Source organism: Juglans regia, chromosome 3 (genome assembly GCF_001411555.2).
Source record: "Juglans regia cultivar Chandler chromosome 3, Walnut 2.0, whole genome shotgun sequence".
NCBI classification, from domain to species: Eukaryota; Viridiplantae; Streptophyta; class Magnoliopsida; order Fagales; family Juglandaceae; genus Juglans; species Juglans regia.
The window spans coordinates 10633755-10654163 of record NC_049903.1 but is presented as its reverse complement, the minus strand read 5'-3'; the positions used below and the strand labels follow the sequence as shown (position 1 = coordinate 10654163).

The window sequence follows — 20409 nt, the reverse complement described above, 5'->3', positions numbered from 1 at the left end:
GATCTCGCATGTAAATAAGTGTTGAATTGAAAAAAATTATAGATCTTATGTGTAAAGAGATTTTGAATTGAGATGAATTTAATAATTTAAGAGTTAAGTATTTAATTAAACTCAATTTAAAATTAGATTTAATTAAATTGATTTCAACTAAACCTATCGACCAAACGGAACCTAAAGGGTTAAATAATCGTTTCTAAAATTATTTTACAAAAATGATATATTTTATAACTTTTACGCAAAATACAGTCATGGCCTGAAATTGTAATGACCCTTCAAAAAACCAAATAGTCATGGGTTTTATATATATCTTGATCTCGTAGTATTAGATGAGTAATGATACTTTTTCCTACACATTTTACAATTATATTTTAAAATAAGCGTATTTTTATAAGTCATATTATTTTTATAAAAATATCTCTCATTTTAAATATAATTATATAAAATATTGTGTATTTATTCCTTTTTGTTCCTGTGTTTATCTTTATCCTTATAAGATGGCACAAGACTTGATCTTCTGCAACACAATTAAGCACGTGCCTTTCATCAAGCAAATAGAGTATTTGCTCAGAAGCTTGCCCAGGCAGTGGAGTTGCTTATGATTACTTTCAAAAGGAGCTTTGGAGCCTCTAATTTAAGAGCTAATGCACGCTGTAGACTGTAGAGGATAAAGTTTAAACTGAACTGTAGAGTGAGTAAGGCTTCCAATTGCTCTTCTATTGTGTGTGTATATGAATAATGTTATATGTATCTATAATTTTATTTATAAGACTCGTTTTATTAGTTTTATTTTGAAATTTAAATTTTGAAATTTAAATTTTATAATCTTTAAATATTAATAGTTTTCAGTTGACAAGTGAATAATTAAATTTTTTGTAAATTTTTCTTTAAATACAATTAGCATTTATCATATATATTTCTCGAGAAATTGAGTTACAAAGAGATAATAATTTCAATCAGTCGATTGTTTAAGGTTGTGTTTGGTAAGTGAAGTAATCTCACACACAATTCACTATTTTTTATTATTATTCACAAATTATTTGAGATCAACTTATCATCTAAACATAGCATAAAAGTTTGGTAACAGGATGAAGTTGTACACTGCAAGATGGATACAAATCTCTGGTATATAGAAGTCCAAGAAGTATTACTTGACTAATAACTTGGTTGGACGGGAAAAATCATGAAAAGCAAAGCAAGGCTTATTCACGGCTTGCTAATACGGATACGTTTGGGTAGTGATGTGATATTAGATGATCTATGAATAATAGTAAAAAAATAATAAAAAAGTAATGATAAAATATTAAATAGTAATTCATAATACTGAAAAGGAAAATTCTATACACCATACTACCATCTCACTTTTATTCTATTATGTAAGATGTGACATATTTATTAATATTAAATAATTATTTATTGCATGCTTCTTTATCATCTAATGGTGATGAATGTGCCACGTATTATTTAGTATGATCAAAATAAGATGAGAGTGTTGTGTATAACATTATTCTAATGAAAAATATGTGAAAAATAATAATAAAATATTAAATAGTAGTGAAGTCCACTACCCAAATACAACCTAATGCAAAGATCCCAAAAAAGCTAGCTTCAAGCTCATCCAACTCCCCAAACAAAGGAGAATTGGAAACCATTTGAGAAGGTTTTGTGAAGACCAACTTTGATGTCGTGGTCCAGGATCAAGACTTTAGATATTGTGATATTAACTTTAGATGTTGCAATCAATATCACAAGAATCACCTCCCTCCATGCATGCCTCGACAAAACAACCCTCTAGTACTAGTGTTGTATTCGAGCTAGTCTCGGGTGAGCCTAAGCTGTCCGACCTTAGCTCATTTAATACGTTAATAGGCTCGCCTTGGCTCGAATATAAGCTTAGTCTAGAATTCTAGTTGAGCTCGGCTCGTTTCAATGAAAAAGTGAGACTAATCTCAACTCGACTTGGTTTAAGATGGATGATGTTTTTTAATTGCAATAACAGACATCTTAGATTGTCCATCATAAAATGACGTACAAGATTCTTTATCTTCACCTGATAATAGCTAATAACATATGTCATATGTACTAACATAATATAACAATCTTCAAATAAAATACAAACTTACAATCAATATTTGGTTTAATGTTTACCCCAATGCTTATAAATTATGATACATGCAAGTATCAAACCAAAAATACTTTCTTCAATCTTCACATCAGGTCGTGCAAGCTTTCCTTTGTGCCCATCCCACAAATGCTTTACTTTTGGTAAGTAAATATGAAAAATGCAAAAATGTGTTACCACTTATTGCCTCTTGGGGATCTTGATCCCACTTAGAAAAGGCCAAAGCAACATTGATATTCTTTGCACAACATGTTGGGTTTGTGGATCTTCATTTGTTGGTGTGTCAGCCCAATTTGATAATCCGACAATGATATGTTATGATTTTTTGACAAATTTTCAAGGAGGCTTGGGTCATGAAGCGTAGAATTGAGAAAATTTTTGGCACAGTTTTTTACTCGGAAAGTGTCAGGTAGAACGTTCGCTCGATATTCGCACGACAAGTAGCTCGAGCGAAACTCAAACAAAGATCTCACTCCAGCGAATGAAGGATAGAGAGTTCGCTTGAGGCGCTCTATACTCCATTTGAGTGAATAATGCAAAAAAGTGAGAATTATGGTTTCTTCTGTGTGACACTATAAATATGTACTTAATGAATGGTATAGTGGGTTTGAGTGTTCTGAATAGTGAGATTTCATCCTAAAGTGTCATTTGTGATTTCTTAGTACAATAAAATCTTTTGCAGCTCTATGGACGTAAATATTTTGCCGAACCATGTTAATTTGTATCGTATGATTAATTTAATTGTGTATACTTTTAATTTATCCGTTATTGTTTTTCACAACACGACACACACAAGCAATCATAACTAACAATCTGTTGTGTAGGCAGGCTATATCAAAATATATTTCAAAAAATTATGGTGAAACTTTGATCATTTGACAAACTTTACATAAAAAACAACAAATTTATGGATTAGACTTTTGATTTTTAAAAAAGGATGACTGCAGCTCCCAAAGGTTTATTTGAGTCAAGGACTTCAAAGGCTCCCCATTAAATACCAATAAATATAAAATCAAATCATAAGATACCACTCTACGGTGGAGTTTGGATAGTGAGATAAGATGAGATGATTTTAAATGAAAATTGAAAGATGAATAAAATATTGTTATAATTTTTTTAATATTATTATTGTTTTGAGATTTGAAAAAGTTGAATTGTTTATTATATTTTATATGAAAATTTATGAAAATTATAATGATAAGATGAGATGGATTGAAAAAGTTTTGGTATCCAAACTGAGCCGCCTCATCTACATTATCTTTTGAGTATCACTCCAAGTCAACAACTATTCTTGCATGCTGCACACACTAAAAAAATATTACGATAAATTTTTATCCATTATACAAATATTTTAATTTAGTAATTCTGTTAAGGGATGTTTGATAATAATATAAAATTTAATTTGACTCAACAAAATATGCTTTGTCATAATGGTGATTTTTTTAATTGCAATAACAAATGTCTTAAATTGTTCATTTATAAAATCAGGTGCAAGGTTCTTTGTCTTCTACTGATAATAGCATATGTGATATGTACTAACACAATATAACAATCTTCAAATAAAATACAAACTTACAACCAAAATAAAAAATTGAATCTCCTAAAAAATTTAAGCATACAAACTTCAAGAACTATACCTGCAAGTATAGCATTGAAACAGTTAAGTCCCTTTCAATACTATATTGCATACACTAATTTGTAAATACCATACTTCAAAAGCTCTCCAGTTAAGTCCACGTCAAAAACTATACTTGCATACATTGATACACACTAAAAAATTAATATATTTTCTAATCTCTTGTATGATTACTCAAATACTTTTAACTTTAAATTCTGTCAAGGGATGCTTGATAATAATGCAAAATTTAATTTTCTTTAACAAAATATGCTTTGTGATAATGGTGAGGAGTAAGAAATTACCTTAAAATAATTATCATCCAACAAAAATTACAAAATTCACCAAACATACAAAAGTAAGTAATTAAGTGTTTAGATTACATATTATTAAATAAAAATACTTTTACCTATGGCAGGAGAATCTGAGTTGTAGATGGAACATCCTTCTATTGACAAAAAAAGGAAAAATCAATAGTTTGTACTTTTTGTTATATAAGATAATAAACCAACGACTTAAAAGTTAAAAATAAATGTAACATTTACTATCACAATTGATGGTCTTTTAAATCCATATAATGCTCGACCCAATTAGACTCACATGACAACATATACGCTATTTTAGTTGACAATGAAGCTCGACGAGGATCAATAAATCTACTATCGATGTTGAAAGTTGATTCTGAACTAATAATGGTAATTGATGTTGCCAATACATCTCGGGTCAATTTGAAAAAAAGTTAGAAATTTAATAGTATTTGCTTTCCAAGTCATTGGAATTTACATCTAAATCCTCTTCATATATATATAAAGTTAGATTTAATATTCATTACTGTACATACTGAAAATTATTGTACTAGTAAGCCACTCTTTGCCTATATAAGGAGGTTTGTTGAAAGAAAGAACATTTTGCAATAACTCTTAAGAGCTTCAGTACGTAAGAACCCATCTCTTCTCTTGCTCTCTCGCTCTTCCCTTATAATTTCTAAATATTTTAATGTATTATTGTTCATCTGAAATGAAGAACATTGACTATTTCAATTAATAATTCGTGAGTATTCTGAGTATTTTATCTTGCTTACTTTCTACTTCCATTTATATGCTCTTTTATAAATAAATGTCCAATTTTAGTTTGATCGGTTGCACTGTATCAACACTTCTAACAAAAAATTTAAACAATGCATGGCAACTATACATGTTTCTCCCAACAACGGGGGAACCACTGGAAGAATTTGTTTGAGCATTTTTTTGCTCTCTCTATTCCACAAGAGTTAAATTGTATTTTTTAATATATCCATCATATAAATCATGCAACACTTTAGGGAGATTGTCAATATTCTTGGAAGCTTTTGATAAATTAAAGGGAAACAAAATTGAATCAACATTATCTTGAACCTAAGGTTTAACACGGTAGCAATTGCCATAAAATAAATTACTTTCTCCAATATTTTTCAAATTTAGAATTCATTTTTCTCACTATTGATTTATGTACTTTTTCTGAGCTCTAGACTTTGTACCTAATATGTCTTTTGTTCTCCATACTTCAAAAAGAAATATGTTTGCTAATAGACAATCATTTATGGATACAATATTAATTACCTCGTTGAAAATCATAAGTTGTTGACAAACATTTTTAACTTTCAGCCATTCTTCAGTACTTGGAACCCATTCAAAACTTTGATCCCTATTAACATAGTTGGGAAACACCTCTTTGAATTGAAGTACAACATCCAACATTAAATATGTCCTATTCCATATACTAGGTACGTCTAAAATCAGTTTTATAAGGGTTTTTTTTTCCCCTATCGGCTCATAGAGCAAACGCACGAGGGACCACTAAGAAGTAAGTCAGAGAGCCCAGCCAAGCTTAACGATCCTCCTCCAATGGGATTCAGTGGGCTTCTTCAAAGTACCCAGTCCACGAGCAAGGCCCACCCCCGAAGCAATCCACGTATAGAAAAAAATAGACGGAAAGGGATAGATAAAGCTCACCACCATGACAGAGCCCCAAGGACACCCTGCCCTCTGAAACTTGTACAAGTAGATAGGCGGGAAACATGGAGAATCCTCGATCTCCTGACAAACAAGCATGAAGAGGTTTATTAGGGAACACTTGCAGGATAAAGTAAGTCAAGAAGCCACGCTGCATTAATGATACTATTATCCAGACTCTACGCCGCATTAAAGGCTATTGACAAACGAACAGTGAAAAGGACATGAGATCCTCAAAGTCAAGGACAGGGTGTCCCATTAAAAAAATTTAGTATAAAAGTCAATCTCTAGGTACGAAGAACTCTTTCTAATTCCTCTAAACTTATGTACAAACTACTAAAGAGATATATTGACTTTAGTATCAGAGACTTCTCGGCCACCACTAAGGCCTCCATTCTTTGTGTTTGCTTAAAGTGTGCAGGTGACAGCTCGAAAATCTAGGTTTCTGGAACCCGACCTAGAGGCACGTGAAACACGAGGTTAACAAGTTTCTATGAGGGTAAATGCAACTGCTTTGCAATTTCACTATATTGTTTTAACCCACTCTTTGATGCTACAAGATATTTCACATAATCCCTCACACAATTAGGAATTTCCTTGATCTCCCCAAATCCATACTGCACAAGCAAATTAGTTATAGGTACACAACAATGCACATGAAACAATTTTCCTCTAATAGACAATATTTTCGTCTATCTAAAATCATATTTCAAGATCCTAATGACAACATCATTAGAACTTGTATTGTCTACGGTAATTGAACTAATTTTATTCTCAATTCCTCGTTCTTGAACACTTTTGTAAATCATCAACAATAAGAAGTGAACATATTAGTTGTGATATGAACTTTGTTAACAACTTTAAGCAAACCTTTTAATTGTCTTTTTTGTCTCTTAAGTTTTGATGCATTCATTCTTTACAGCAGCTCGAGATATTTTTTCTCAATATGGAGTGTTGCGCTCGTAAACTTATTAAACACGGCATGTTCCATAAAAGAGAATGAATCTTTATGATAAAGTATCGTATGAGAGACAATCTCTCTCACCTTATTACAACCATAGGTAAAATCTAACACAGTGAAAACACCATCTAGCTTCTTAGACTAAATTGTTAAAACTTTCTACTTCTATTTACATGCTATATATGACAAACAAGTTAGTACGTGCCTCTTTGGCTCTTTGCATGTTAAACAAAAAAATAGTCTAAACAGCTTTTCCCTCTTTGCATGTCGAAGGACCAAGGTCCTGCCTCAAAAGTCGATGATCAATAGTAACTTGGCAAGGCTTTTCATTCACGAAGTATTATTCTTTGTTGTTTGCCTCCCTAAATTCAACAAAGATAAATTATTAGGGCCGGGGTGGCCGCCTCCCATTGTTTAGCTCCACTTTTGATAACACCAATTAATTATAAATAATATATATATAGGCTATAGCTTAATTATGAGAAAGGCCACTAATTGTTAAAATAACAAGGAAGTGGCAATTAGGCTTACACGACCATATATTGATGATCATATGCATATATATATGTAGATCATTTACGTATATATACCCAGCACTACTTGTACGTATAGCTAGATCAGATTGAAATCAGAGTAACCTCCATATATGTGTTATTTTTTTCATGTGCAGTGCCATCATGAATTCAACTTGCCCTTGCCTTTCGCTTTCTACGTATGTGCCAAGTGGACAAGAAAAAAAAAAAGGGGGTTAAAATCTCATTGCATTAACAATATGCTTTATTTGATAAAGCAAATTAACGTTGCCAGCTTACATGTATACAATCTAAAGCCCCTCAAAATTAAACTCTTCCAAAGTTTAAAATTCTCGAAGCTAGAATATTCTAACCCTAAATTTAAAATTTTTTTTTGGGTTAAGGGATCGACCGCACCAACCGTCCCCTTTTGTGACAATTGAGAGTGTTTCCCACCTCCATCCATCCCTTGGTTCAGAAGAATCCGAGAGAGAGAGAGAGAGAGAGAAAAGCAATTGACTTTTGGATTTCACAAAGGTTGACATTTTTACACAAAGGGTTTCTTTCCTGAAAGCATCCAAAGCTCGAAAACACTCATCCAAAGTTGGCTCTCTCTCTCTCTCTCTCTCTCTCTCTAACATGTGTATAATTAATGGGCATATGATGGGAGCTGAAGGAGGAGTCAATGGCTATACACAGACTCACTTGGTGTTTTCCTGTCTCCCCGATATATACAATATATCATGATCATCAAGCCCTTTCCTTCCTTCCCTTTTGTAATTTCTTTTTACCTCTCCTTTTTGGAAGATAAGGGACACTCCAAAAAATATAAGGCGTAGGGGACACCGAGACCCCACCATTGGGGCAGGTCCACTGAGCCATGTTCCCATATCACATTGCGTGATTCTGCAATATTAACAGTGGTGGAAGTTCCTTTCCAGCCCCGTTTGAGGGACCCAAAAGTTATTTTTTTTTTTTCAAATGGAGAGGCGGGCGACCCCATTTTACCATGCACCAAAAGATTGTCATAGAGTCTCATAGAAAAAGACCCCACCCACCACATTTTTTCTCTCCAGAATTGTGTGCCTTTGCTTCCATTTTACATCTCTCTCTCTCTCTCTCTCTCTCTCACACACTCACTCACTCACTCACTCACCCTCTCTCTCTCTCTCTGTGCGTGAGGTACGTGTTTGTTGGGGGTCCATGCTTGATAAGAGGTGTAAAGCAGGTATAGACTTGGATATACAGAAAAGAAAGGAACCGAACTCGATCGATAGGATGCATGCTCTCATGTGAGGGGAAATAGAATTATCTTTGCTACTAATTATTATGGCACAGTACCATATAATACTTGCTATGATTAGGAGTGGTATTAAAGTATAAGAATTTGATTTGTCAAAACCTAGGAAGAGGAAAGGACAGCCTCAGGGGGTGAAAAGATTACCAGCATGAGCCATGAGACTGCAATAAATCTCTACATTAATACCATTAATCAGTTGTCGAGATGACGTGCATGCATCACCATGCACTTTTTGTTTCGTTTTGGTACTGATACGATAATGGACAGATCAGCAGATACTACGGGCTGGTTTGTTATATAAAATTAAATTATTTTATTTTATTTTATATAATTATTATAATTTTATTAAATTTTTATATAAACTATAATAAATAATTTAATTTTTTTAAAATTTTAAAATAAAAATAATATCAAAAATTTATATTATAATAATATTTTATTTAATTTTTAATAAAATATTTTATCTCATCTCATCTGAACTGTATAATTAAACGATAATTGAATTAAAAGTGTAGATCGTCTCTATAAATATATATGTCCTTCGATGTAAATTAGCAATTTTGAAGGGTTTGGAAAAGGTGATCTGGGGGCCATGGCCAATCAAAATTATAATATGCTTCGTGATTTAATTTATTATATGTGTATATTATCTTCTTCTTTCTTTCTTTTCATTATCGAATTTAAACTAGTGCATGCAATATTATCGATCGTACTTCCAGTGGCATAGGGTATATTGTCTTTGGCTTTATTTCTTGGAGGGAAGAAATTGCATGGTTTTGACAAATACACTTGCAACTAAATTGATGATCATCACCTGCAACAGTAATAATTCGAGCATTCCAATTATTTCATTTGAAGTGATAAAAAAAATGACCTTTAATTAATTTTTCAATTCCCTGTTGTATGTGTTCCCGAGCGAGTGAATAATATATATATATATATATATAGAGAGAGAGAGAGAGAGAGAGTGAGAGAGAGAGACCCCACGAAGCTCGCTGTGATTTAGTAGATATCGAACCCAGGCCCAAGACACGAGTTGTAGCCTTGGACTCCAATATTAGAGATTCAAGGAAGAGCTAATGTAATCTTTAGCTAATTCCAGAGTACTGTATATCCCACGGCCTTGAATATAAAACGTACACATTAACAAAACATATATAAATGGAGTAAAACTGATCAATTTGTAATGGTAAACATCTAAGTGTAACACAAATGATTAATATTCAATATTGTCTAATATAAAAAAATAAATGAATACATAAACAAATATGTTTTTGATTCTAAGAAAACGTACAACGTTAGTGTTGTGAAAAATATAATCATCTCAGATAAAAAAAAAAAAAAAACTTACACTAGAAGAAACCATGCAATTGAAAAGTAGTTTGGTATCAAAGAACAAAAAAGAGAGAAGTGTTAAGATCAGAACTGTTTTTGGAATAGGAAACATACATATAAAGGTTAATGGAGGGTGTGGTGCGCATATATATGAGTAATCTTCAAGTCTTAATTAAAAAGGACGATTAAGTGGTAAAACATACGCTAGCGAGTGTCACTCTTAAATCCCACTCTAAACTTTTATTTTATTTTAATTTAATTAGGTTTATCTCTTGGTTCTTAATTTTCTTGATTTGATTGACATGTTCAGACAATTGAGCTCTGTTACAATAATTAGCTGGCGTTCTCATGAAGATTATATATATATATATATATATAGATATATTTGTAAACAAAGGCAAGACTTAGCAGACACTCACGCAACAAAAACACCAATCTCTCTCTCTCTCTCTGATGGGACTGGTTGGTTTACAGCTTACTGAAACTTTGTTCTGTTGGGTCATGTGAAGCAGTAGCATCATTGGGGAAGAGAATATAAAGGAGAGAAACAGTTGCAGGTCCAAAAAAAAAAAAAAAAAAAAAAGAGAGCCATTCCACACCTAACCAACGACTGCAGATATATAAGAGATGATAAAGAGATCGATCATGCAGTCTCCTAATAAGACAAATCCAAACAATGCAGAAATCTAGACAAAATTGGAATGATTTCACCGTAGAAACATATATCGGGAATATATATATATATAGATAATGTAAAACAAAAGAAGGTAATAGTGACGTTGAAATTTGAGAACCCAGCCAGTCCCATCTTTGTTGACGAGATAATTGATTGATGAATATCAATATCATTTGAATGACCCCCGATCAGCCAAAAATGGCCAATTTTAAGAGCCACCCTTTTGACTTTTTTTCATCTCTCTTTTTGGGGACAAGATGGTTTTTACAAAGAAGCTTTCAGTGGGAGGGGTTTTTACCACTTATCTTATTTCAAGTAGTTGAATTGGCAGGGAGGAAACACGTAGGTATTCATTCCCAAGGCCTCATTTTATTCAGGTAAAAATATTCCATGAAATTATCCATAAAGGGGAAAAAAAAAAAAAAAAAAGACTAAATGGGCGGAGACGGTCTTGAATGCAGATTCGCAAATGGCAGATTTGGTAGAATTAGTACTAGCTTCCTTGGGCTTTAGCTTGCTGGGGTCTCATTTTTATGCCCTACTAGTACAAGGAATTCACATTAAGGAGAATGGCTAAATACTTGGGCTGAGCTGCTCCAGTTTACGAACAGGGTTTTTGGATTAGTTCCATTCGAGGTTGGGTTAAAATATAGTTGGTTGAAGAAGTTTCTGCTTGTCCAAGCTCTCATCTTCCTTGATGGTAATTATACTACTGGCAATTCACTGTCATGGAAGCTGATGATCTTATGCACAGCTGAGTTTGTGGCGAAAGAATAATGTAGTAACAGTTTATTGCAGAGTTAACCTTGCATTACTTGTTGATGCCCTGAGTTGCTAGTTTATCATTCTTTCTTGCACAAGTAATCCATACTTGGGAGAATTTGTAGCCTGCAAATCCCATCTCAAGGTCTCAAATAAACCCACAGCTAGAATTTGCAAACTTTTTTATACAGTATTTGAAAATATTGGATCTAGGACAAATCCCAGCTCTGGTCAAACCTTCTAGTCTTTCTTTGACAAAGGTAGCAGCCAACTTTTCACCCATCCTAGAGAAGCCTGTTCGAGTTATTCCAGCACCAATTAATCAAACGGGAATCTCATCCAGAAAACTACTCTCTCTTCCCCACCTACCAATAAAGAGCTACAATCCTAGTTCATTTCTGGTAGTTCAATTCAAAGCAGATGCTAACTAACTTCCATTAGCCATACAACTTTGTACAAATAAATACATTACAAAATACTATGACAAGCACCCCCATAGACTAGAACACAATTTCAAAGAAACAAATCTAACTTATTCTCCCAGCTGACAACGGAATCTGAAGCCTGACACAAACACCAATGGCCAATCTAATCTTTGCAAAGCTAATGATATACATAACCAAACCAAACAATCAACATGACACAACTTTGATGTTAGGAAGTCTTGGCTTCGCCACATATTTAATCACAAAGATATATGCCTACACAGCAGGCTAACCATCACTCTCATAGGGAAAAAAAAGGCCATGCCTTTAAGAAAATCCATCATGGAGAAGATAATTGTTACCGCCTATTTCTGCAACCTCCCTACAAACTGACTATGGGATAAGCTATACATACTACGGAATTCTAAGTATAGATCCAGAAGGAAGAAATAGTGAGACTTTTGGGGCTGGAATAGAACCTTGGTTAATTGACACTGTTTATGAACAATGGGTTCGTGCAGCCCATCGCATGTGTTGCTTCCAAAAGCTCAAGATGTGCCATCTGAGGAACCAATATCATTTTTATCAGAGTTGAGATTGATGTTGGGCTGTGATTTGTCACCTGATGCCACCTCATTCTGTTGGTTCCCATTTTTCTTTGAATTGAGAAACCGACCCCCACATCCTCGAGCTCTTCTCAATGCATGCAAATGTCGAGATTCATGCAAATATGGCTGCAAGATTACTCTGAGTAATGAGTGATAAATATGTATAAACTGAAATGATATGGAATTGAGAAATAATGCAATCCCACAGCTATTTTCATAAATTTTGCCAATGAAACTCACTGCAACATTGATGCAAGGGGCAGGAAATTCGTGGCTTATAAATACCTTTCGAGACTTATGAACTTTATTTTCTGATTCAGCTTTTGCACGAGACTGTCGACGCCGCATAATGCCATGATATTGTTTCGCATTCACAAAAACAGGTTCCTCAACTGCATCTGAAGGCAAAGGAACCCCAGCTTGCTGAATTCCCATTAACTGAAGATGGACCTAAGACAAATAATTCAATAATGGTTATAAGCCATGTGTGGTGTCAAAATCCAAAATTTCCATAGATCGTATCACATGGCATCATATGATAACTGTATCGACAAAGCACTAAAGAAAGCATACCATCGGTTGCCCACCATAGGTTTGTGGAGGATATGGCTGTGAATCATATGGGGCAAAGATGCTTCTATAATAGGGATCTGGATATGGGTATACTGCCGGTGCCTTCAACAGATAAGACAAAATAAAATTATTTAAATACTCCATAGTTTCCAAATTTGAATATGAAAACGGGGAGAGAGCGAGAAATCATAATCAGTTGGGAATTCATTGACAACTATTACCACCAGTTCAGTTCTTATACTCTTACATTGAACAAGGAAATCCAGAACTCATGCTACCATTTTTGTTTTGATATGCAGAACTCATACTACCTTGAAAGAGAGGACGAAAAAACAGAGAGGACAGAAAAAGAGAGCTAATCTTATTTTTTCCCCTTTTGATAAGTGAGCTAAGCCTATTGTTATAAACTCACCATCTCTATTAATTAATCATTTAGAAATTGTCGTAATGTAGACATACAAGTTTATGGCTAGTCAACTGCTTCACACAAAAGACTGAATTAAAAAAGTATCCTGTTTTCATTTGACGAGCAGCGTGCACCTGAGTAAACAAGATGTACACGATCCCAAACAAAGTGAAACTTAAGATCTAACATTACAAAGGTCCATCAAATCCAAAATGAAGAGGACGAGCCAGTAGTTGCTATCAATCAATTAAACGAGAATCTCAAAACATCATCTTCAACTTCTCCAGTAGAGTGTTCAATGTCTATAAATCCATGAATTTTATTCATGCCAAATACACCACTTGAGAAATAATGGGGCTGTGTTCCATATTACGCTACTACAAATCTCATTAAAGCAACGTTTTCAACTAGCAAACAAATCTACAACTGACTTGGGCACCGCCTATGACACCCCAAACAATTTTTTTCTTTTTTTAAAAAAAAGAGGTGACCACAATAGACAGAATGAAGTAGATGATGGTCATCAGACTCCCACTTGACTTGCACATACAGCAACAATCCACTAAAATATTTCCCCACTGTTTAAGATTATCCACAGTCAAAGTTGTAACCCTCATTGCCAAAAAATACCCCACTTTTTTTGGGGTATTAGCTGGCCAGTATTCCATGAACTGGATATAATAGCTCCATGAACTACTCCATTGACTCAAGTTTTTTTTTTTTTTTTTTTGATTGGCACCGGGTATCCGGGAACAGCGTCCTAACTAATCCTGGGGGTACATAGGCCCTCGGCAAGGAGTTTCCCGCAAGTGCTCCATCGACTCAAGTTTCCAGTTTTATAAACCTTATAGTTTCAAATGAAGTCAATGATTGAAATTATCAAACATTGACACACATCTATACATTGCAACATGAAAATGCTTAGAAAATAGACGTTATAACTTATAATCTTCCCACACCGTGGAGACCATTCCAAAAGTGAACTTGATTCCCTAGCCCACTATGAAGCTAATATGTTTGGAGAACTCTTCCCAACACCCTTCTAACAATGATGAGACTGCAACATAGTTGCATAAATTATGGAGCTTAATTTTTACCACTGCCACTCGACTTTTGTCTTTCCTCTGGTTTTATTCAAAGAATAAATAAAATAAAAATAATTCATTACAACTTAATTGAGATGTAAAAAAAAGGACCATCCAGTAAGATGATCTGGAAACAAAGAATGGTTTTGAGCAAGTCAAAGATAGCTAAATGAATTATCTCACCATCATCATCATCTCAGGAAAAGAGACAATATGCCTATGCTTTCTCCCATTTGGAGAAAGTCCAAATGGTGGTTGCCACTTGAGAATCACCAAGGCCAAACCATTGAGAAACACCATAAATGCCACTTTACACACACACACACACACACAAATATTATATACATGCAAATTAATTTTAATCAGTAATAACGTATTAAATTACAAGAAAAATAAAAAATAAAGCAATCATTACACTCAAAATGAAAAAATCATTTTCCCTTCATCTAAGTCATAATTCTATGTACATCCTTGCATTCCATTTTTTTTTCTTCGCTATAAACATCAATAACCAGTATACCATGCTGCTGGATACTGGTAACAGTCGTTTATTGATGGCCGAAGTCTATTTGTTTCATAATTAATCTTCTCATTTTTATCTTTTTTTCTACTTATCGTTTTGCTTTTCTTTTTGGGTTTGAATGATTACTTCAAACACTTCGGACAAAGATGTTGTAAGTGGAATATGTTGAGAAGTACACTAATACTTAAAAATTGACTTCAAATATAGTACCAAAGCATGTGCTGCTCCAAGCTGTTGAGGTGTTTGATACTGTACATTTTGACTACTAATACCAAGATGAGACATTCCAGTTGCAGGAGACAAAGACTGAATCAGAGTTTCTGAGTGCTTTTGCTGCTCATCAGCTTCACTATTATCTGGACAATCATAAGTTTACGGTACATTACAAATCTTATGAAGAATTGGAAAAAATTAAAACAAAAAGGATATCTGTAAATCAAAAAAGAAACCAGAAACAAGTAAAACAAAAACTAAAGGGACCAAGCTTTACAACTGAAGTGAGGGACTTCACAATTTTGAAAATCAGCCTGGTAAATCAACTTTTACAAGCAATCAGAGGAAGTTGTAAGTTTCTTCAACATCAATAACTATCGCAGCACAAGAGCAATGCACGGTATAAAGCAATATTCCCATAGATGTTAGGCACTTTGAGTTTGACATCATCAAAAGAGGAAATATTGTGAGGTGGGATTGGGTAAGTTGTAGGTTAAATCTAGCCAATGAAAAATAATTACCATGGAAGGTAATGTGCAAAAAATGCCCTCTATAAACAAAGATGCTCTCTCAACTAGTTGAGATAACATGAACATCCTTTGGTTCTGGTGGTTGAATAGCATCAATTTCAAACTCATACTGGAGATCCTAGTATAAAATTGTTAGAAAAGCATGATTGAAAAATTGTGTTTTCGCTGATTAAAGTTATTGTCTCACTTTGGAGAGAGGGTTGATCTCACTTTAGAAAGATAAATGAAATTGAAAACGAAAAAAGAAACACTTCCACATCTTGAATGAAATTAAAATAACGAAATTTCCATGTTACAGAATCCAGGAGAAAAAAGTGATAATTCAGTAAGACTGGTTCTCAAAACATAATAAGCTAGCTTAATTAGATCAAAATTAGAATTACGATTGAATCAGTTCGATGGGATCATAAAAGAATGTTGGAAAGGGTAGCACAGATTTAAGATTTCGACCAAGATATCATAGAGAATACCGGAAAGATCATTCGCAGAAGAAGTCATGAGGCTGTAATGCACGTTGAATCCCTGGAGTAAAATCTGGCAGTACAACCACACTGTCAAAGTAGTAGCAGATCATTCTTGAGAGATACTATTTAAAACAAAACCCATGTCACCAGCTCATTGGCCCGAACTAGGAACTTGTAGGCAATATTCAAAATAACATTGGAAGACAGATGACTACAGCACAAACCAACTAAAATACCATACATAAATAGCAGCACCATATGATATCAACAGATCATATATATAATTTTTATTTTTATTTTTATAAGTGTATATATAATTTTTTATCAGTAATATCAACTGATCATATATGACATTAATAGATCTAATTAACAATTTTTCTCATAAGTAACTTGGAGTAATTAACAAATACCGCAGTGATGTGATTGATTTCAGAAAACTATATTTTATTCTATTAGTTACAGCTACTTACTGTGAGATATATAATCATTCATGAATTGAGAGATATCAGCACTTGTTTTTTTGTTGCAAAACACCAGAGCTTCCTCATGACGCCAAATAATGGACAAAGAGACATAAATGTTCATAAAAGTTAGTATAGCTTTGACAAACTATTCAAAATAAGCATACTCAATTCCTTTTTTTTTTTATTGCATGCCTGGAATGTTTTTTAATTAAGATCAGAAAGTATAAAGTTTTTTTTTTTTTTTTTTAATATACGTACACACATGCATATAAAAGGACAGGAAGATGGATGGGCAAATTATTATCAAAAGAAAAAAAACCTATGCTTTTAATGGCAATTAGATTGTTTAAAGTTGATAGTGGCCAAAGAAAAAATAGCTTCTATTGGATATTTAATCGCACAAGCATATGAATATATTCAGTCTAAGAAAGATAATAGATATAGTTAATCAAATCAAATCAAATTTAATTAGTATGGCTAAAGAAACATTACACGATAGTCAAAAATCAGTTCTTGCCACGGTCGTACTGCTAACGTAGAAATCAACTCAATAAACTCAATCAAACCAAAAAATTCAACTAAATTCACACAGTTAGACCTGAAAAACCAGCTCCATCATACTTCTAAAAAAGCTCATTTAATCATGTAGGTACCGCACATTCATAAACTAGGATAATTTATGTCAATCGACTAACATAAACAAACAAAATGTGCAAAATGCGACCACTTCCAATTTCTCCAATTTCCAAAAGTAACAGCAAGAACTCGAACACACGGATCACCAGAAACCAAAACGCACAAAAAATCATAAAACCCTACCGTCAGAAAAAAAGGAAAACAAAACAAAACTCAGAATCCAATGGTCAAATTCCAACCTCTCAATTGTTCTCAAGCATTTTAACCCAGCTACCAAGGGAAAAAAAAGACGGCAGATTAAGAGCCGAAGCATCAGAACACAGTGACAGAGTCCAAGAATTATTTAAAAAAAAAACTGTTTCAGAGTTTAGTGTTAATTCCGAACGACCAAACATGTTTGAAAAAGAAGAAAGGACGGGGAATTGGACGAACTAGGGTTTCGAATTTCGACACTTACCCCCAATTGGGAAACTTCACAGGAGCCTTAATTGGCGATACTTCTGGTCGGTTGCAGGAAATGAAATTAAATTCCGAATCGGAAAACGAAAGTTTAAAGGAACTGGAAGTTTTGGAATTCCTTTTACCGCCGCACTTCACTGCTACCCATCCATTTCACACGGCCGTTTGCCCTTTTCTGCTTCCCAAATTATTTACCGTCTTACAGACACAGAGAGAGCGTTTTGGCCCGAGATACGGGTGCTTTCGGTCAGGCGAGTGGGGCTGACCGGGAAGTGGGAGGGGCTAATCCGGTACACAATTTATGCGGGGGCCACGAAGTGGGTGGATGGGATTTGAGAGGTAACTACCCACCGTCGTCGTCTTCCCAAGTTCCGTTTGTGAAAATGTACGGATCAGCTGCACGTGAGATCACGGGAGAGGACGTGGTGATTTAGTCGGTATCAGATTATATAAAAACAAAAAAATGAGAGCACTTGTTTAAAAAGGAAAAAAAAAAAAAAAAAACCTACTTTTTAACCTTTATTTCATCGGTACAAGTTAAATCTCTGGTTGCGAATACAATTGATTTTAAGGTACCTTTTAATATTATTATTATTTTAAAATTTAAAAAAATCAAATTATTTATTATATTTTATATAAAAATTTAAAAAAATTATAATAATAAGATAAGATAAAACACTTGTTATATCCAAACAAAACCTTTAAGTATTCTTAGATATTTTCTTCTCTAACATCATTCAAATAAAAAATATTTTTAAATTTTAAACTTTAAATTTTTTCATTTAATCATTACTTAATTCTTAAAACTTTTTCAAACTCTTAAACAAAACACAAAACAATATGAATAATACTAGATACAAATCTCAAATGTACAAATTTTATATAAATCTTTTGTAAAAATATGTCTTATCAAGAAAAAGTGAGTTTTTTATACTTTTATATGGTGGTATCTACTTTTTTTATAAAGGTCTTGCGCGAGATTTATGCATTTGAGACTTGTATATATTATTTTTAAAAAATATTTATTTTTTCAAATTAAAAAAATAATATTGTAAATTTATAATATTTTTATTTATTTTTTGTCTCTCATTTTTTAAAATTTAATAAAATATTTTAATTTAAATTATTTTATTATTATTTACAGATATATTAAAATATTCTAAATATCCAAACGAATTCTAGAAGGCTAGAAATAATTAAAGTATAAGTTTATTTGTAAATATTTTTATTTAGATACTAAACATATTTATGAAAATCTGTCACATCAATTTCAATAAAAGTTATAGTATTTTGACTATTGCACGTTAGATTTGTCCGAGTAATGTTAAAGATATATGCGAGTTATATATTAAATGAGTTCGTCTATACTTAAGCCTACACAGTAACAAATACCACACACCGCCTATGTGGCTTTTTTTTTTTTAAATTGCTACAGTAAAACGAAGACGTTTTACTCAAAATCGAAAGGGGCTTCGAATCGAAACAGTGCATTCGAAAATTTCTCTCCCGCTCGGTTCACGCAGTCCCGTCTCTCCTTCTCGGTTCCTGCCGTCGTCCGTGTGCCGTCTGCCGTCGTCCGCGTGCCGTCTGCCGTCGTCTGGGTGTCGTCTGCTTCAGCCGTGCCGTCTGCGCAAAACCCAGCCTTCGAATCGCTCTCTCTCCAACTCGGTTCCCCCCCGGTAAGTAACCTGGACTTTAGAGTAGATTTGTTAAGAACTCGGTAATGGCTCTGTTGCTGGGATGATTGTATGTATAGTGAGTAATACTGCCGAGGTCGGTATGGGTAAAATGGATAATATAGACTTTATCTTGACTTCCGTAACTCACTTCTGTCTCCTTCTCACCATCTGCCATAAACGGGACCTTAACAAGATTGTTCCCGGAAAATATCTTAGTTTCTAGAGAGATGAAAAAGAAAATCTACTGTTTTATGGAAGATTGAATCCGCGGAATTCACCATGTATTAAAAGTAACTCATTTTTTATTTTATTTTTTTCCTTTATCCCATTTTGAATTTGTAGTCCGTGGAACCTCCCGTGTCTTTGTTAGGGCCAGGCCAAGGGCGTTATGTCCGAACCAGATCAATCAGTCCCAATTAAGAAAGTAGTAAAATTCAGTATTTGATTTGGTCTTCGTGTAGGGTTTTCTCACTGAATTTTTGTAACAATCAGTCCCGATTGTTAGGACCCACTGAATTTACAATATAGACTTTATTTTTTGTGATTATGTAAATTTAATAAAAAGCTATGAACTAATGGTTTTATTTTTGTAATGTCGATCTAAAAACTCAGTTGAAATATATTGATGGACAAAGAGGAAGATAGAAGGCCACCCAGGCCTTCTACACCAGTTCCACAGACTCAGGTATGATACATTGGTCATTCATAAAAGGAAGGTGTCTCGATTCTAATAATTAATGTATTTTCATTCATGTATTGTAGGTTTCTCTTTATCCAGAAAATGCTTACTACTCGCCATTTATGATTCATCCAAATGCATATCCGAATTCATATACATACGCATGGGGTAGCCAGGTACATTCCCTTTTAAACGTTTAATTTTTTTTCCATAAGTTCATTGTTACCCGTTCTAACAATATGCTTGATTGCAGCCCCCACCAATGCCACATTTTCCATCAACGTTCATCTGCCCGCCGTCGACACATGCAAATGAGCCGGGTCGTGTGCAACAAACGAACCAGGTAAATTACTTTCTAATCTTTTTTTCTTTTATTTTTTTATGCATGCATTTT

At 33.6% G+C, this 20409-nt stretch overlaps 1 protein-coding gene across 6 annotated transcripts; it reads right to left on the bottom strand.

Annotated features, from left to right (window-relative positions):
* Positions 1 to 11676: 11676 nt before the first annotated feature.
* LOC108996576 (nuclear transcription factor Y subunit A-7-like) lies at positions 11677 to 18059 on the bottom strand. 6 transcript variants are annotated; one of them, XM_035688315.1, is made up of 7 exons: positions 17656 to 18059; positions 16569 to 16641; positions 16105 to 16185; positions 15102 to 15247; positions 12878 to 12979; positions 12590 to 12754; positions 11677 to 12430 (listed from the first exon to the last, which is right to left on the bottom strand). In XM_035688315.1, exons 2-7 carry the CDS (start codon positions 16588 to 16590, stop codon positions 12245 to 12247), a joined length of 702 nt encoding a protein of 233 aa, XP_035544208.1. In that variant the 5' UTR covers positions 16591 to 16641; positions 17656 to 18059; the 3' UTR covers positions 11677 to 12244. The 6 variants fall into 6 exon arrangements, with proteins under 6 accessions (XP_035544208.1, XP_035544209.1, XP_018828094.1 ...); XM_035688316.1 differs by having other exon boundaries at positions 16105 to 16168; XM_018972549.2 differs by having other exon boundaries at positions 16569 to 16637.
* Positions 18060 to 20409: the final 2350 nt, after the last annotated feature.